Source organism: Canis lupus, chromosome 23 (genome assembly GCF_048164855.1).
Source record: "Canis lupus baileyi chromosome 23, mCanLup2.hap1, whole genome shotgun sequence".
NCBI classification, from domain to species: Eukaryota; Metazoa; Chordata; class Mammalia; order Carnivora; family Canidae; genus Canis; species Canis lupus.
This window is the reverse complement of record NC_132860.1, coordinates 6,519,406-6,539,878: the sequence shown is the minus strand read 5'-3', so window position 1 is coordinate 6,539,878 and position 20,473 is coordinate 6,519,406. Positions and strand designations below refer to the sequence as shown.

General features: G+C 36.3%; 1 protein-coding gene across 13 annotated transcripts in view; it reads left to right on the top strand.

The window, feature by feature from the left end:
- GAS2 (growth arrest specific 2) overlaps window positions 1-20,473 on the top strand; it is a 150,657-nt gene that overhangs the window by 35,099 nt on the left and 95,085 nt on the right. For all 13 annotated transcript variants that reach the window (XM_072793759.1, XM_072793758.1, XM_072793757.1 and 10 more), the window contains one exon: window positions 7,617-7,738. In XM_072793759.1, the coding sequence (XP_072649860.1) occupies window positions 7,617-7,738 (122 nt within the window). The remainder of the gene's footprint in view (window positions 1-7,616; window positions 7,739-20,473) is intronic.

Here is a 20,473-nt window from a genome sequence, read left to right as displayed (position 1 = left end):
ATTTACATAAGTGAATAATCTTTCTTTTAAAGAATAAAAAGAAAAAAAAATAATGCTAGTAGTTGGTAACAAAAATGCAACTGATGGCTTGTGAAATTTCCTCAGAAAAGGAATCTTAACTTCAAGATATAGTCAAGGAAGTCAACAACCCTGTGTTGACTTAAATTCATAGAAGTAGATAGATAATGACTTTCATGTAAATATCCTCATGGTAACTTAGAAAGTAGACCAATAACTTGAGATTATTTGAAAGTGGTAAAACATTTGGAGTTAAGAAAACTAAGTTGGCTTAACTTTGAAATGAATATACTAATGTAAATGCTCTGAAATTGTTCATTTCACTTGTGTTTTTTTAATAATTAAAAAAAAGTGGTCTTCCTTCATCTTCAAAAACTCAAAAAAGTATGGCTGTGTTAGAAGATATTTGCATTACACATAATAGATACATTTAGATTTTACATATTTTGGAAATGAGCCATTAAAGTAAATTTTAAAATTATTTATTAGTGACAGTTTTATCACCTTGAATATTTGCAAATTTACACTGTGTAGTTCTCTTTTAATTCTTGTTTTTCATCTACTTGAAAGGTAGAGATGTTTTGAAAATAGTTTCAAAGTTGATACTGTCTCTGTGTAAAGTATCTGCATTTTTTGGAGAGGTAGACATTTACATACTAAATTAAAACTTTTATTTAGATGTTGCCATTATGATGTGACCTTACTTGTTTCTTTTGTTAACGGTTTTCTTTTGTTGTTGTTGTTGTTTTTTTAAAGATTTTATTTATTTATTCATGAGAGATACAAAGACAGAGGCAGAGACATTGGCCGAGGGAGAAGCAGGTTCCATGCAGGGAGCCCAGTGTGGGACTCGATCCCAGGACCCTGGGATCATGACCTGAGCCAAAGGCAGATGCTCAACCACTGACCTACCCAGGTGCCCCTGTTAGTGGTTTTCTAAATTCATGTATTTCTGGTCCTATATATAAAATGTCACTTGTAAGATGTAGATTCTTAAAGAACATTCAATATATTTAGGCTTCTTTGGTAGTTAAAAATGTGTGATAGAAAAAAAAATGTGTGATAGAGAAAAAATCGTTTCATTGGTTCATAGACTAATATTCACATTCATGCCATGTATGGAGGTATAATACATAATTTTCAGGTAGTATATACTTAGTAACAATAATAAATACCACCCTACATTCTTAGGTATAGAATTAAATCAACAGTAGCAAACTTTTAGATTAAAATTTATATATTAGAATATTAAATGCCAACCATCTTGTGATAAATTAACTAGTTAGGATGAATAAATAGTTATGGTAGTTGGGATTTATTTAAGAGATAGCATACCAACTTGATTCATGGCAAGATCATCATGTAATGTTTACTGACTACTCACATATCCTTGGAAATACCTACTGATCTTATTGAAAATAGTCTTTGTAGTCCAAGTATGTTTTCCAATAGCTGGCACCATGGAGCATTTATTACCAACTTTCAGAAAGGATCCCTTTATTCTTCCCTATAGAACATTTCTTTGGCCGCTGTCCTCTGCTACACATTAAATATATACATTTCATATTTATTTGCAGTCTTATGTTTTGTTATTTTTGTTCATGAACTTGCTATTGGCCATGGTTATTTAACTGTGTCCTTAGGACATGTCTGAACATCAAATCATTGTACAAAAAAATCTTGAGTGATCATTTGGTTGTCACTTTGAGTAGACAGCATATTATTAAATTAACAGTCCCAAATTATAGTCTCCACCCATCATTCAAATAGATGAGGCACATTCTATGAATTTCCTGGTTGCTCATGGAGTCTTGAAGATTGTTGTTGGCTTAACTTTGAAATGAGAATACTAATGTAAATGCTCTCAAATGGTATATTTCACTGTGTTTCTTTAATCATTTGAAAATAATGGTCTACCTTTATCTTTAATCAGTATTTAGTTAATAACACTAATATGAACCATATGGCAATATATTTTTGAGAAAATATTCTAGTTATTAAATATCAAAGAAACTGACATTGTTTTTAAAGATTGTTTTAAAGATATATGTATTTGGCTATATGCAGAGACTTTGAGTAAATCATAAAATCTATTACAAATTATGTTATGTTTAATTGATTTCACTTAAATTTAGAAATGCATCATAACAATTGATATGATGATCATTTACCCTTTGTCTGACTTTCTTACATGCACAGAAAGAAAAATCTAGTTGTTATACGCTTAATGTGATCAATATATAATATTTTAGAATTTTCACTTATTTCTAAAATTAACCTATTTCAGTATTAAAAAGTTAAGCACCTATTTATTGGAGTTGCTGTTGTCAAATGCAACTGCTGTCTAATGAGTTCAGCTTTTCTTTCTTTTTTCTTAAAGCGCATTACCAGATCCTTATCATGCAGAGTTCCCATATTCTTGATATAGTCAAAAAAATTCTTTAAGAAAGGTGGTATCTTATGCTGGTTCAAAAGTTTAAAGAATCAGATTCATGTTCACAAGTTGACAGCTTTGAGAGAGATACTGCCTCATTTTTTTTTAACCCAACTTTTCAAACAGAAGCAGCTTTATCTTTTCTTGATATAAATGCAGGATGGATGCTTTGAATCAGTGGGGAGCAGGTGCTGATCTAGGACTTCTGGGTATAATGAATCATATCCTATTTCCCAACCTTCAAAGCACTGAATAATCTGAGTTAAGAAAAGAGATGAACAGATTGGTTTGAGTTCTCCAATTAGAGAAATCTGCTGGAAAGAAGTGCCCTTGAGTTTGGAATAGAGTTTGATCCCGTCTGGATCAGCTTTAGAGATGATATACCCTAGTCTTCTTCCGCAGTGAACCAGGCCACACATCAGAACATGCCTGAGTGACTCTCTCAGCCATTCTCCGGTCTACACCATGGACTTCTCTTCAGTTTTCAGCCCCAAGTGATTTTTGGTTGTTGTTGTTGTTGTTTCTGAAGGGCTTTTGATGGAGTTTCTGCAGAGAAAAATAACTACAGAATTAGGGAGAACGCTTTATTGTAGAAAATAGTCTTTTATGTAGTTAGCAAAAATACTTGTTTAAGTAGCCAAGCATAGTGGCTAAGAACACTAGACTCTAATGCTAGACATCATGGGTTAAAGATCCAGATTCACTGAGTAATTTTTAGCAGATTACTGAATCTAAAACTTCAGTTTTCATAATCTGTAAAATGGCTACAATAAAAGCACTTTATTGATGAGGAGATTAAACAGATGAATAGTTGTAATGTGCCTGGCATATAGTTAAGTCTCAAATGTTAAATACCATTATTAGATGTTGCCATGTATTTAGGAAACTGAGTTTAGTACTGCTAATTTATTGGGACGAAAACTTTTTTTCTCAGCAAAGTAGAAGAGAAAAAGGATTCTTTTTCAGGTGGCTCCAGTCTAAAACACTACAGATTGATACTTAATCATTATGGAAATTATGGCAAGCTCGTATTTCTGGGAAGAATACACTGATGTGTATAAGCATGTGTTCTGATTTAGTTAGTTGACAAGAAAATTTCAGGCAGATCTTTACGTCATATGATTGTGCCCTGCCATTTTATGAGGAAATGACTAACCACAATCTTTAACCAAATTCCTTGATCTTTGTCTATTGGCAGGCTGTCAGTCATGACTCAATTGGTGTTAGGAAGATCAAAGTCCACAATTATGAACTCAAGAAGTAAAGGTATTACTTTTAGACTAGGCAATTTTTTTTTTTTAAGTAGGCTCCACACCCAGCATGGAGCCCAGCATGGGGCTTGAACTCATAATCCTGAGATCAAGACCTGAGCTGAGATCAAGAGTCAGAAGCTTACCCAACTGAGCCACCCAGACATCGTTAGACTAGGCTATTTTAGATTAATGTTCAAGTCAATAGTCTTTTCGCTCCAGTGTGGATCAGTCGGTACTCCAAGATGATTTAATTGTATCTATGCATTGCCCTATCTTTTCCTAAACACACCAATAACACGGAAGGACAGAGCTGGGGAAGAAGGGATTCTATAGTTCTAGAATCCTACTGCATCTCGTATTTATAATCTCATGTCTCAAAAGAGCCACACAATTCTGATTAAAGAAGATCTGGTTTTGCCTAACAGAGATAGTTAGCTTTTTACAATGTTTACTCAAGAAATGTAATTACTGCTTCATATAGTTTGTTCTAATGGACTTTTCATGATTCAATTGAGCTGACTTTTATGTAATGATTTTTAAAAAAATTGTTCGTAATATTAATGTAATAAGAGTGAGATAATACAACATTCCAAATAGAGCTTATATTGATTTCTTACAATTATAATGTATGTTTAAAATGTGTATTTTATGATTCTTTGAGTGGAAAATATATTACATATGAAGATTTAAAAAAAATAACTTCTCCATCTTGCATTTTTCCTTCATTTGAGGTAGTATGTTTCAACTGTAAAGTATGTACCAGTGTCTGTTTTAGCAAAAAAAAAACAAAAAAAAAACCATCCACCTTTGGAGCTATAAAATACACAGAATTGAAAGCTGACACCTAATATATTTTTCATTAGATACAGATGTTTAATGTAAATTCTTTCTTCAAGTATTCATGAAAATCGGGATAACTAAAAATTTTCAGGTATAACATATAAAACGCAACAATCATACCTTTTGGTAAATTGCTAATAACCTTTTAATGAAAGGCATTTTTCTTTTTATACTTTACAAGTTCTTTTAAATTAATTGTAATCATCTTGTCACTTAACATTATGAATAGAATCTTTAAATTGCCATGGATATAATGAAATACTAATACCTAAAGACCTCTCTCAAATGTAGAGAATCTTATAAGTAATTTATAAAGGAGTCATTTGACAATTTGGAGCAAAATTTACTTTCTTTACCTTGAAATTTAATTGGCAATTTTCAAATATTTCTAATATTTATTTTTCCAAAATATCTATTTCCAAAATAACTGTCTTATTAGCAAATGCAGGCCAGTATGGTGAATGCATAATACAAATTTTGGTGTGCTGGCTTTTCGTATCTTGAGAATATTTTACTTTCATTCCTGAATGAAGTTGAGCTGCATACGATTTTGAAATAATAGTCGTTTTGTACGGCTACTTCTGTGGTGAGTAGTTAGAGCTACTGATGTTTTGCCACCTGCAGAAGTCATTATCCTAACTGGGGGCTAAAATGTGAAGTATCCAGTAGGGAGAAAAGAACATTTTTAAAAAGGTGATTTTCTTTCCTTCTTTCCTTTCTTTTTTTTTTCCTTTCCTTCCTCCTTTACCTGCCCTTCCCCCAAAACGTTAAAAAAAAAATTTCAAACAGATGTTTCTTGCAATCCAAATATATTACATATCGTGAGTTTAACTTTAAGCCAGTAGTTTATCTGTGTTCCAGTTGGGTAATATTTTTAAGTGTTCATGGAATTGAGCTGCATGCATTTTTCTTTTCTTTTTTTTTTCTATTTTTCTTTTTTTCTTTTTGCATGCATTTTTCTTAAGATTAAAGCTAATCCTGTGAGAGTCTCACTATAAAACTTTAAGGTGCTCCTTTTTTTTTCTTTTCTTGGCTCCAACTTAACTACTTTTTACAAAAATAATATCCAACATTTTCTCAAAGTTTTTCAGCAGTTTGTTTCTTCATTTGTTAATTTACATGCTCACTGGACATATTTCCTAGGTGCCTACGATGGTAATAACATTATATTTACCTCTGCAGGAATGTGCGTGTGTGCACACGCACACACACACACACACACACACACACACACACAATATGCCCCAAGAGGTTTGAGGAAGACAAGAACTTTACACAAGACATAATTATTAGCAATAGAGGAGGTTTGAGAAGTTGCCAAAATGAGTGTTGCCCTTGAGTGCCACCATATAGAAAAAGAGATCAGAATGCACTGGGAAAATCTTTCTGGCTTTTTGATTAAGGCAAGATAGAACTTGGTGGGGCAGATACAAGGGAGGAGGACATCGTAGGAAGGGGCCAGGCCAGGAAAAAAGGCATGGCAGTAGGAATGGGAAGGCCTTGCTGGAGGAACTGTGAAGGCAGGGTGCAAACTAAGAATCAGAGAGGGTATAAGGATGGTTGATTAGAGAAGTGGATTAGAGGCATAGGGGTCAGCCTTTGGATATGTTCAAGTGGATAGATTTCATATTTTTGGTGGAAGGGAAGATTAGGGACTATGCAGTGAAGTAGTGTAATGCCCCAGTGAGGGCGGTGTTTAGCCACAGTAATTTTAGCAATGAGCGTGATACATATTGGAGAGAGAAATTGAGGGTACAAGGAATAGCCATTGCTTTCGTTGCTTGAGGTTTAGGTATCAAATCACGAACATTTTTATTGAGATTACGGTACCAGAAACAGAAGGACGCATGAGTCTACAAGGACTTGTGACTAATAAGTTCTAGGAAATTAAGGCAGGAAAATAAAATATGCTGAAACTTAGAGAATTAGAGCACCAGGAAAAGGAGAGAGCTTTGGGAAAGATGAATTTGGGAGTATACAAGAAAAAATAGTAGTGGGTTTATAAAGCTGAAGGAAAGAAGGAGTCAGGAGTGATATAGGAGATAGGGCTCCTTTGGGGGGCGATAAGATGTTCTGAAATTGGTGGTGGTGATGGTCACACAACTCTGAATGCACTAAAAGCCCCTGAATGACACACTTTAAATGGGTGAATTGTAAGGTGTGGGAGTTATATCGCAATGAAACCCTATAAAATAAAAGGAAAAAGAAGAAGCAAAAATACGTTGTGGAAGATGGTAGGAAAGAAAACAGCCTTGTCACTGGTTAAAATGACAGGGACAGACAACCGCAAGTCATGTGCCTAAGAGCAGTAGTAGAAGCTGAGAGGGTTTGAGGGGAGAGAAGAACAGAGACTGGGCCTGAGGACCCACTGTTCAAAGGTGAGGGCAGGAAGAGGAATGGTGGGGGGGGGGGGTTCTTTCAGAGTCTATCACTCGTGTGGGTTTTGCCGGCCTCATCTTAATCAGGAAAACAAGCTCAGTAGAACTTAGAAACGTGGCTTCTGCATTGGCCACACTACTGCAGTTGCCAGTGGTGGTTGATTTTTGATGCACCACGACTCTACTTAAAATTAAAGAAACAAGAGCTCCGGGGTTCTTGTAATCCAAGATGTGAGCAGACCACAGGATGCCTGTTCTGCTTCTGCCTCTGCCCTGCAGGCCAGGGTGAGCACAGGGCCTGTTGAGGATGAGCCTTGAATGAACCTCAGAGGTCGGGTAGTGTGACCACTGGTAAAACTGTGTGGGTTTCATTGACTGGCTGGTTTTTATTCCTATTGCCAAGCGGTGGGACTCTCCCGTAGGATATCATTTTGCTGTTTTTAACACGAAATAAAACTTTCTACGCGGTTGAAATTGTGTTATGAAAATATAAAACCCTGAGATTCCTGCCACCAAAGGAAAATCTAAAATTCCAAAGAACCGTTCTGTCCTTGAGTTCCCATCCCAGAGATATGTAACTCAGCTGGAATAGAAATTTTGGTGATAAAAACCGTGTCAACTACGTTGGCAGGCATGTCACATGTGCAACAGGGAATGATTGTGCTTTTATAACGCTTCTTTATGTCATTGCAGGGAAGGAGATTACAGCAGAAACTTTTATGGAGAAATTGGATAATGGTGCCTTGCTCTGTCAACTTGCAGAAACTGTGCAGGAGAAATTCAAAGAGGGCATGGATGCTAATAAGCCTCCAAAGGTAAGAGGTCCCCAGGCAGAATCATTCAGGAGGTGGATTACATTTCTAGTTGCTTATGAACAGAGTTTAATTTTAGTATTTTGTTGTCAATGGATATATTAATGTGTCTATTAAGGAAACACAGAGGGTACATTTTAATTAGGCAGCATGTTATTTGCACTCTAATTACATAAATTACATAATCCTTTTGGTAAGTCTAATTAACTAGAAGGTTATGGAAATTGTTGGTGTTAATAACAAAACAAGTACTGTGTATAAGCCGGTTGAATCTGATGTATCGATTACAAATTTAGCCCAGAAATAATTCATGTCATCAAGGTGACGAAAAAGATCTGGCCAAGAAAGATTTACGAGATCAGTCTTTGTTTCTAAATAGATTATTGTGGCAGGTTATTAGAACAACATATCTAGAGTGTGTACATATTTGTTTTTTTAAATAAGGAGTAGCATTGAACTAAGTCACTTTGGACATTTTTTTTTTCTGACTGCTCAGATTTCTTTTCTGCACTTCTTTTTTCCTTCCTTTTTTTAAAAAAATTAATTAATTAATTTGAAAGAAAGAGAGAGATACTGAGAGCGAGCCCACACCCTGCACATGCACTTGGAACCGGGAGTGTGGGAGGGATAGAGAGGGAGGGAGAGAGAGAATCTCAAGCAGACTCTACACTGAGCACAGAGACCCCCAGGGGGCTCGACCCCACGGCCCTGAGATCATGACCTGAGCCTGAATCAAGAGTCAGACACATAACCGACTGAGACACCCAGGTGCCCCCATGTGTTCCTTTGTGATGATTATAAGCACATAATGAAAGCCTGGTGTTTGATCATTTTTGAAGGAAACAAGATAGGTGACACTTTTCTTAATTTTTAAAAGAGAAGGAAAAATTAAGAAACAACTAAGGATAAAATAATGTTAAAGATAGCTTTAAGTGAAAGAAAAATGAAAATTGAAATGAATAAGGTGAAGATTTCAAGAATTGTTAGATTGGCTATAATGCTGGCAAAAAAATAGAGTGACACTGATTACTTATGTATTTTTTTAAATGATTGTTCAACTAAAATTCAAACAAAAATCAAGCTTCTTAAAATAATGTATTTTTTTTACAGCACTGTACTTCCTTTGGGGGTTATATTTCACATCACCCTGTAAAGTATTATATGCTGTATACAAAGCCCCTCCATTTTCTTTTCCTCTTAAAAGGAGCTCTCTGAAAGTATTAATTATTTCAGTGGCTCCCAAATGTTGCTGCACATTGGAATCATTGTGTATCTTTAAAATTTACTCAGCCTGGCTCCCGTGCCGGAACATCCTGAATCAATCCCTATGAGGGGGTGGTGCCTGGGTGGCTCAGTCGGTTGAACATCTGCCTTCGACTCAGGTCGTGATCCCAGGGACCTGGGATCGAGTCCTGCGTGGGGTTCCCTGCTTTGTGGGGGGCCTGCTTCTCCCTTTCCCCTCTGCCTGCCACTCCCCCTGCTTGTCCTCTTCCTCTCTCTGTGTCAAATAAATAGATAAAAATTAAAAAAAAAAAATTCCCAATGCGGTGCAACCTGGGGATTGGGATGTTTCCAAAGCTCTGCCTAAATCTCCAGGATAATATGTGATGTTGAGAATAGCTATGGATCAGGATTTTGATAGCTGTTTTCCCTCTGAAACATTCATTTCAAATTATATCATTTTTATAATAAAACTATAAAATATAAAAAGAAACAGATTACGTTTTCCTTTCGAAGTGAGTAAAACTGCAGCAAGGATTTATTAAACTCAAAATACTTCCTTGACCCCAAGGAAGTATTTTTTAATTAAATATAAAGTCTAAATTTTTTCTGATTACGATAAATATATTTTAGTATAAAACCTCAACTGTGGTAATTGAATAAACATAGATTTAAAAATACCCTTTATGACTCACTTTCAGTGCTCAAAAAATCAAATTTAATCTGAGTTAGAAGTTGACACAGTTACTCTTGACTGAATTACCTTCTGTGTCCTTGGCAGAATTATATATTTCACAACTTACTTCCAACAATATGCAGCTTAAATCAAAATAGCATGTGTCTTACTATATGAAAAAAATGCAAAGAAGGCTAGTTTTTTGTTTTTTTTTTTGCATTTTATGAGAGATTTTTCAATAGATGTGAAGCCAAATGGCTAATACTTCATAGCGATTATGGGTCATAAATATAATTTTGTCAACCCATCCAAGTTTGACATGAGCATTTTTGTAAGTCCAGTATAATTTTGTTTTCAATCCATCTTTTGTCTAAAATAGAAATAGACATTATATGAAATTATATAGCATTTTGCTTTTATTAAATCTAACTTTAAACAAGAATAAATTTGCTAAAACTCAGGCAGTTAGGTTTACATTGAATATTATCCATAGAATAAAAGGAGGCTTTCAAATTGATATAAATAGCCTGTAGACTACAGTATTGCCTGCTTGTGTGTGTGTGTGTGTGTGTGTGTGTGTGTAATTATTTTCCACCTTGGCATTTTAAAATCTAGGAACAATAGTGATAAAGACAGATAAGTTGGTCAATACCTTTGATGAATTAGTGAAACTGTTAGGGAGATGCTAAAACAGATTTACTTAAAAAAAAAAAAAAAAAAAAACAAAAAAAAAACAACCACCACAAACTGGATCCCACCTAAAGTCATGTCACAGGAAGCCCTTTGTAATTTTCTCCTGGCACTTAAATCTCACATGCTCATTCTCACAGCAATATTGTTACTTTTCCTGATTGATCTTTAATTTGGGGATTTTACACCTGTGTAAACACATTTGAACAAGGAAGTTATGCCCGGTATATGTGAGGTATGTCCATGTTAAGAGTGCCTTACACACTCCTAATATTTGCAAGTATACTTAATAACTATGTTAGACGGTTTACATATTTAAAATTTTAGTTATAAATCCATGAATCATATCCTATTGTGGCTTGATAAAATACTCTGAATGAATAAATGATATCCTTTGATTCTTTATTCTAGGCTTCCATAGCTCAGTAGAAATTGCCCCTTTGAGTTTGTTGACTATCAGTAGTTAATCCTAGCCTTTGTATTTTCTCACTTTGCATGGAAACAATATAGAAATTTCACAGAATTAGGCAATAGCTAGACACATTTGAGACTAGTGTGCAGCAGTTTACAATACAATCTGATTTTGATTAGTTTATATGTACCATAATATGATTAATTCACTCTAACTACAAAATATTCTTGGAGCTCAGGACCTTGAAAGGTAAAAATCTAACCCAAACTAATCTTTCCAGTATCCTATTGGGGTGAGAAAACCAAAATAAGCGATAAGTCCAAGGTCAGATTTTATTCTTTTTGACCCTTGGTTACCTGACTCAAAGTTGGCATCTCCAATCAAGACAGCATAATCGCTACACTGATGTATGAACTTTCACTTCCTGGTCCAGATAGAATTCAGCTGCATGAACCGCTTGTTATTGTCTATTTACTGTGTTCTTTTTCCACCAGTCATGACTTGCTGATTTGTGTACAAGATTCAACCACTGGGGCATGAACACGGTGCACGACATTCAAAGGGTTCAACCTCTCTTTTTCTCCTAACATTCCTTTCTGTTTGTCTCATTTATCTTGAGAGTCCCTGCCCCAGACATCAGAGTTTCCCTGGGTTCAGAGCTTCCTTTGACTTCAAAGAGCCCTGGGTGGTTAGATCAGTTTTGAAGCACATGAAGGGAAAAGACAAAAAAAGAAGTTCTGTTACCTAGTAGAATGCTACATTATGCTCCAAGGAAGGAACTGAACATTCACCATCTAAATGTAGAATTCAGTCCTTGTTTGGGGGAAAGAACATCCTAGTCAGATAGAATGTCCATAGCACATTTGCCCATCAAGAATATCTAGTTCTCTGGGCTGCAAGATAACACTACCTCAGGATGTTTTACCATCCAGGAATTAAATAAAACATAGAGATTAGAGTTTTTACCCTCAAAAATCAATAGCACATTTTGTTTAGAAAACATCTTATCAAGATAGATTTCAGAGAAATCCAGAAATGTGTGTTTACTCCTGATACCTCTGAGAGAACAAGAAAGTGTGGTAGAAGTAAATAAAAGGTTTTTCTTGAAAAGAAAATCTCAGCTGTGAATAATCTCGAGTCATCTATATGTGGCTACACAGCTAAAATGATTGTGTTTTCCTTAATAAATTCATGGTTTTTCAATGCAAATGTAATGCTAGGACTATATAAGCCAACCAAGGGAGTCATGATAAATGGAAGGAATACAGGTGTCATCATGTGGAAATAAATGATTTTTTATGGGTTATTTTGCTGCCTGGGACTGAGAGGAAAAGGAAAACAAGAAAAGTTAGTAAGAAAGTCCAGTTCCTCAGGATTTAAAAAAATACAAATATCTTCAAGTTTTAAATATATAAAATAAATGATTTCCCAGTATAAAATTAATTCCCCTGTCACCATTTCTCTAAGTTCTGGACCATGGGGAAAATCTTTCATCTTTTAGTCAGAAACAATGAAATATCTTGCTGAGGTTTTTTTCCCTATTCATAGTCAACTAGTCATAAGACACTTGATATGGGCCTTGATCTGGGTTGCTATATGTGTGGGCTAAGGAAAGCAAAAAGTAGACATAATAGAAAGTGAGTGATGTACTTATGGAATTTACCTGAATCTCAATCTAATTGAACTAGTGCCAATGCGACAGAATTTCTGTAGGTGATGGAATATTGCTGGGCACAACTAAAAATGTGGCCAAGTTGATCATCTGGCACTAAGTTCATAATGAACATCTCAAGTTCCATGGTCCTTCGTGTCCCAAGATGGAGATTCAGTCTCCATCAGACAATTGAGGAACATTTGCATGATATCTTCGACAAAGAAGGCAATGTTCCTACATGGCCCCTCCTACTGGACCTAGAAACTTCATTGAGTTGGGTTGTCACATGATGTATCTCCTGCCCTCTGGAGTCCATGGATGTTATGAAGCCAACTGGTTTGCCTACTTTTCCTGCTCTGTAATATCAAGTCTGCAAAATACCATGATCTAACAGAAGAATGTGTCATGTGGTGTTGACATGTTCCTATAGGTTATGTCACAGAGCCTGAGCTGATGTACAGGATAGTAAGACACCTCTGTTATTTTTGTCAATTGTATGCAAACCGCTTCTGGAATTCTCTATTTATCAGGATTAAGAAAATTGCATTTTCCAGACCAACAGATGCATGTTAAGTACTAGGATATTTTCTTTTATCCTTTTGTAGGGTTTTATTTATTTATTTTGAGAGAGAGGGAGAGAGAGGGAGTGAGGAGCAGAGGCAGAGGGAGAGAGAGGTTCTCTAGCAGACTCCACACTCAGCATGAAGCCTGACATGGGGCTCAATCTCATGACCCTGAAATCATGACCAGAGCCTAAATCAAGAGTCAGACACGTAAACCGACTGAGCCACCCAGGTGCCCCTAGGATATTTTCTAATACGTATGCTTCAGCGGAAACACCACTTCTGGGACGGCAACTCTGATTAAAACTATTACTTCATGATAATTTCCCTGCTGTTGCCCACGTCGCATCCATCTTTTGTATTGGCTTGAGTTGAGTGGAGATGTGATGGGAATCACTTTCCTTGCAATGTTCAGGTCATTGATAGTAGCACGAATCTCTGCCTTTCCAAGTTGTGGTATTTTATCCTAAATGTTAGGGAATAAAAATTATGACAGTTGCTGAGATTACCCTTGCCAATTGCACATTCAGGGAAAAATATAAAAATAACTTCTATATGTATAAAGGCACAATAGTCATAGTGTAACATAGTGTAACTCCATAAGGTACTTCCCTTTCCCTAATGGATAGCAAACTATCAGGTCCCTTTAAAGATTAGGAGAAAGCTTTATAGGAAAGGCTTGAGATCATTACTCCTTGTATTCAGTGGGTCCTGGGTGTCTACAGATCGGCTCTAGTCTAAGAACTGGGTCATCAGAGATATTCTCTCATTTTGTTGCTGGTGGTGTTTCTGTCATACAAATCAAGAACTTAGGCAATTTACAGCTAAAAGCCCCATGATTAATACACCATAGTCAGGTCTCCTGACGGACTGGTTATCCTGAGATCTGATTAGCCTACTTTGCCTTCTGGCAACCACATCCACCTTGCCTGTGAAAGTTAAGTGTCGCTATGTATGTATTCCTGCCACCTCGAGAGTCCCCATTCACAGTAACAAGACAAAACTCTTGTTACCAGCGTCCTCTTTCTGGAGCAAAAAGTCACATTAGGAGCTTCTGGAACTTTCCTCACCAACCTGTTCTTCCTATCTTAGTAAAATGTAGAGCCTCTTCGGGCCCCACCGAGTGACGCTGTAAGAAGTATGCTTAGGTGAGGTGCACATTATAAATTGCATGCAACATTTCTTTTCCAAGTCCTGAATTCCTTTCTCTATATTTTCCAAGTGATTCTGGCCTTTTAGTGCCACTTAGCGTGTGCCAGTATTGCATCTACGTTTGTGTTAGCAAATCTAGCAGGCTATTAACAGATCATCTGTAGCTGTCCATGCTAGCACACTGAATTCTAGTTAGTGCAGTTCAATTTCATTAAATCTGCCAAATCTAAAATTACATCCTGCTTTCTTCAAACTAACACCGTCAAAGTCTACTGCATAAGTAGAGAAAAACCCTGCCATAATACACTCAGTGGCACGCAAGATTTTAAATGTATGTTGAGACCATGTCGCCAGTCAGCCAAGAATTCCTGTATTGGCTACGAGTCATGCTGGGAGATGGATCGAAGTCCAACCTAATCCAGGCCGCAATGTTTTGATACCTGGTGGAGATCATCAGCTCTGACTATGGCTAGCTGAGACTTTAAGGACAGAGCCATGGTTCCAAGAATGTCCAGGTTGGTTGATACTCCTCTTAGCCTGGTCCAGGAGAACACCGAGGTATGGGAATCCACCAGGTACCTTCCCTACTTCCTGAGAGGGAGTCCCAGCCTACACTCCCCCACGTAAGGTCTCTGTCCCCTCCCCCCAAGATAAGAAGTCAGCTCTTTCCCATTTGGAAACAAACTGGTTAGGGGACAGGAATTAAGCAAAGGACAGGACCCAATGCCAAACGCAAATCATATTTGAGTTCTTTATACCACATCTATTCTGTGAAACAGTCTTCTGCGTCCAAAGGCTCACGTGTAAAATAAACTTGATCGATTTCTCTCACTAGGACAATAGACTTTTTGTAGATTTCAAAATTAATGGTATTTATCAATAATGAGTTATGAGATTGAAAGAGATTATTCTAAAGTATTAAAAAGACTTGTTTTGCTTAATCATGCTAAAAGATTCGGTTATCTCTATATTCTCCCTATGAAAATATTTCTAAGTTATTGTTTGTGAAGAGGTAACCTGAAAGTATAGGGCTAAAATCTATAAGGAAAAGTAAAATAGGGCAGCCCCGGTGGCACAACGGTTTAGCGCCGCCTGCAGCCCAGGGCCTGATCCTGGAGACCCTGGATCGAGTCCCACGTCAGGCTCCCTGCATGGAGCCTGCTTCTCCCTCTGCCTGTGTCTCTGCCTCTCTCTGCATCTCTAAGAATAAATAAAAAATCTTAAAAAAAAAAAAGAAGAAAAGTAACTTAGAGTTATGTCAGGCAGTTAATCAATTAAAATATTATGTCTTTTTTGTGTGCTTTTGATAGTTCTAGTGTATATTATCTTTTAAAAGTTATTTATTTATTGTGCCTTCTTTTATTTCCTAAATAAGTAACTAATTCCATATCTATTTTTATATTCATAATCCTATATTCTTTTTCATAAAAAGGATGCCAAAATAGGGTAAACTTAAAAGCCCACAAAAACAGTTTATTCTCCAAAAAGAGAGTGCTCGTTTTCCATTCTGGTTTTGTTCCAGTATTAGCCTCAACATCAATTCCAGATATCTCATATTTTTTCTAATGCCCAATGCCTGAACTTTATTCTCTGATATTAAAGAAATAAAAACCAATAGCTTTGGAGGACCTAGGAATTATACCAAATCCTAAGGCTATAAAATATAGATACTTGGGCAGCCACTTCAGAGTACCACTGCCAGAATGAATAATTTTTAACACTTTTTGAGAGCTCAGCTAAGCAGCATGGTTTATCATGTGGACCCAACAGCTACACTTCCTGGGTTTAAATCATGACTCCACTGTTAATTAGCTTGGGAAAATTGCTTAATTTCTCTTTGCCTTAATTTCCTCATTTGTAACATGTAGCTAATAATAAGTTGTTATAGAGCCTAAATTTAATCTATGTAAGCACTGAGTAATACCTGGTACATATGGGTGCTCATTAACATGAAGCTATTAAATCCATTTATCATTTCTCTCAAGTTTCAAATTTTAGCAAGAGGGATCTGATTCGTATGATTAACAGCCAACTCTCCAGCCAGGTTATGGCCTCACCTTGATTGACATGTTCTCAGAGTGAATAAAATGAGAGAGGGATGATTTCCTAAAGGAAGAGGGATCTTGGAAGAGTAGAGGTTTTTATTTTTTTTTTATTTTTTATTAACTTATTTTTAAATTTTTATTTATTTATGATAGTCACAGAGAGAGAGAGAGAGGCAGAGGGAGAAGCAGGCTCCATGCACCGGGAGCCCGATGTGGGACTCAATCCCGGGTCTCCAGGATCACGCCCTGGGCCAAAGGCAGGCGCCAAACCGCTGCGCCACCCAGGGATCCCAAGAGTAGAGGTTTTTAATGATCATACTGTGTAGGTAGTTCGGCCTCCATATTTATGGTTTCTCTATCCATCAGAGCACCTGTACCATATTGTTATACTTAATTGTTAGCTTCCTTTTATCCCTTTACAGGACTCTAAGATCTTCGAGAACATGATTAATGTTTTATTTGTATATCAGTCTTCCATAAAATCTGATATATAGGTGCTCAGTAGATATGTTTTTGGATGAACGAATGAATGAATGAATGGTCCAATGTAGATGCCTACTTGTAGATTCAGAATTTTGTTGTCAGTGGGTTTCAGCAATTCTTGATTTGAAATCATGAAGACTTTTATTCTCACCAAGTTTGAAATTTCTCCCTTGGCTGGTTTTTAACCCAAAAGTCTTTGATGTTAAAAATTTTTAATGATGTTTAAGTAACGGGAAAGACAGAGAACTGGAGAATTTTGGGGTGGTTCAGGGAAATAAAAAGGATCTGAGGACATTTGAAGTGCTGACAAGAGATTGGTGAAGTAATAGACCATGGAAGTCTAAATTAGTAAGAGAGTTCTGGAGGTTGGTCATTTAAGCTAATTGAAAATGTTATCATACAGTCACATGGTATGTTATTATTTGAGTTTAGGGCATTTTATAAAGGTAAAAATGATGACAAAATGAGCACATTAATATCCAAGTGCTTCATTCCATTGGTTTTTTTTTTTTTAATTTTTGTTTTTTTGTTTTTTTGTTTCATTCCATTTGAGGAGTATCTTTCAAGACCTGCTTTTAGTGTTTACCATGGTTCCAATAAAATAAGGATCGGATGAATGATAACTAGTGGTTTTATGAATAATTAATAATAATTAATAATCATGGATAATTAAGAAAAAGAATAATTGTAGGCCCTTTCATGGAATAAGTTCTCAAGAGATATTTTGACCTGAAATGAGGTATTACTATAGTAAGTAAGGGTTGTGTCTTTCAATTACTGAAGGAGCTGTAAAGATGAAATCGCTAAGGAAGTGTTTTCTTTGCATCTTTTTCTCAATAACTGCCCCCTTTGTCCAATAAAATAGTTGGTGAGTGAAATGGGAATGTAAAAACCATTGTTTCTTCTCAGAAGCCCTAATTAGCCATTGACCAAAACAGTCTCTAACAATCACGATAAAAATAGTTTCTGTAGAACTGCAGGAGGGAATCAGAGCGTTCCAGTGCGTAGAAGCAATGAAGAATAAATGCTATCAGTTTGCCAAAAATGTGCTTTTTTATCGGCTAGGGGGTAACTCAGAAAAGGAGATGAAAATGATGATGGTGTGTAGCAAGATCATCATTTTAACAACTTTTAATAATACAGAATATTATAAACTACAAACATTTTGTGATAACTGAGTCTTTACTCATATATATGTTATTTTATAATTTGATAGATGATTGGTGAATATATGTTAGGAATGAGAGATGATGTGATTTTCTATGAATATTTATGTGCATACGTGTTGTTGGTAAGAAAGGTCGTGGTGTAAAGGTAGACACAATCTCCTCAAGGAATTTACTCTATATTGGGGAGAAATAAGGTATATGTGGTATTACATAGGTTTTGAGATCAAACTTACAAAGGGATTTGAAAAAAAATTAATTTTAAGCAGTCATAGGTTAAATAAAAGAAAGGCAACATTTTACCATGTGGCTGAATTTAGAATTTAAAGCATTTAGTTGTTGTTGATATGGTTTTTGTGTGATAAAACCTTGAAAAGTTTTCCTACGTGTAGCTGTTTACCATTTTTATTTCGGGTGTGTGTCATCTACTTCCTAAATCAAAGGTACACCAGTTAAAATGCTTTATAAAATATAATGGCTACACATATCTCAGTGCCCAGTGTGCCTATATATGAGGCTATTGCAATGATTTTAAGTGGATTTCAGGATATTAATTTGACCATTCCTGCTACCCACACATAATTATTGTATCTCTTTCCTCTTGTATTATCACAAAGTCAAAATTTAAATCATTCTCATTTGGTTGTCCTCAGTAAACCATAGAATTGCCACTGTTCCTCTTATATAATTCTTTTGGTAGGAGCCAAGATAGCCACTGTCTAAGAAGGTGGGCTGAGGTTATTTGGGGAAACTACTTAAAACGCTATACAGTTTGTTGAATTATCTGTTTGATGAAATTAGAAGCATATTTGCATACTTAACAATTATTATTTGGACAAGTGTACAGGTCCTAGCCAAATGGAATATAACCAGGTTCAAAGCATGGAATTAACCTTTGGGGCAAGCACTCAGGTTTTCTTTTTATGTATGAAGAAACAAAGGAATCAGAATTATTTTAGAATTTCTCTCAGATAACAAGAGAATAAAATGTAATCTGCTATTATTATGTTTGGCTCCTTACTTGTTATCGACCACTATTGCCAACCTTCTTTATATGAGCAAGAGGAGGTCATTTTCCCAAATTCTACTGTTCTTTTCATATTGGAGTTTGCTTATGATGAGCCAGGAGATGTGGGAGGGCATTTCTAGCCTTATTCAGTACTTTGCTGAGGATCCCCACATTCCGGAGCAGCGAGGGGGAGAGGGGAAAGGCAAGGTGGCAGCATTAAACCTAGAAATTTGGGACGCCCGGGTGGCTCAGTGGTTGAGCACCTGCCTTCAGTTCAGGGCATGATCCTGGAGTCCCGGGATCAAGTCCCACGTCGGGCTCCCTGCATGGAGCCTGCTTCTCCCTCTGCCTGTGTCTCTGCCTCTCTCTCTCTCTCTCTGTCTCTCATGAATAAATAAATAAAATCTTAAGAAAAAAAAACATACAATCTAGAAATTTAAAGTTTCAGAGGCTAAAAGTTTCTGTGAATCTGCTGAGATAGGACCCTCCTTTAACACTGCTCAGCAGTTCTAGCTTTTCAAAGATTAAAACTGTGAGCTATTGTTTGGTAGTGTCAATAATGGTTGCATTAGAAGCATAAGACTAAAAATAAAACAGGTCGAATTGAAATTCCGAAAGCATGGAAAACAATTAAAACAAAATCTGCATTGGAAGGAGGAGGAGAACACACACGCACAAATGCACACACACATTTTTCATCTACATAATTTCATAGCATCAGCAGAACGTTGCCCCCTGAGCTTAAAAGTAAACCTGATCGAATTTTTCCACAATGACCTCATCTCTTCCACGTACAGGCTCACATCCTGCATTTAACCACATGCAGGCACATGGGCAAGGAGTGTAACTGGGGAGCTGTTTTCCTGATACTTGATCGCACTGACTGTGGCCACTGCTGTTTCAAAGCACTGTGGGTATAGAATACTATGTCAAGAAAACTCACTCTCACCATATGGAGAATAGAAAATTAATTGCTTTAAAATGAGCTGTTACTAAATGCTTTGGAGAAATCCAGGTCACTGAAACAACTCAAATAGTGATCATGCATGCCACTTCTTAAAGTAGAGCGTTTACAGATTTTATAACAAGAACCTTTTTTTAAGGGACTGGAAATTTGAGGGGGAAAATGTTTCTTCTTAATTTGAAAATGTCTGAGGATGGCTAGACGACTTACAATGCAAGTTCTCACCATCTATATGTGTGTGTGGTCCAAAGTATGTGGCACTGGTACGTTACAGAGTAATGGCATAATGTTTTTTAGATGAGGTAATCCAGTTTATGGTGTATGGGGCTCTTCAGCTGTATCTTAAGCTTTTAGGGGCTGACTGTATGAATACCTGCTATTGTTTTGCTTAGCAGTTTGAAAATGCATTACCTATCATGCATGAAGCTGTGTAGTGTGTATTTTGTGTTTATACTGCTTTGCTAGTCATGTCTAATTTCACACAGTGTAGGCTGTTCATCTAATGGGTGCCTCGCTAGCATCGCTGCTCCGTCTAAGAAATAAATAATGCAGTAATTCCTGTATCTTGAAGCCAAAACTAAAATCTAAACAGAACAAAAACTTCGCTCTATCGACAGTTGTTAAAAAGAATCTGCCTATGTCTCTGCGTCTCTCTCTCTCTCTGTCTCACGAATAAATACATAAAATCTTTAAAAAGAAGAAG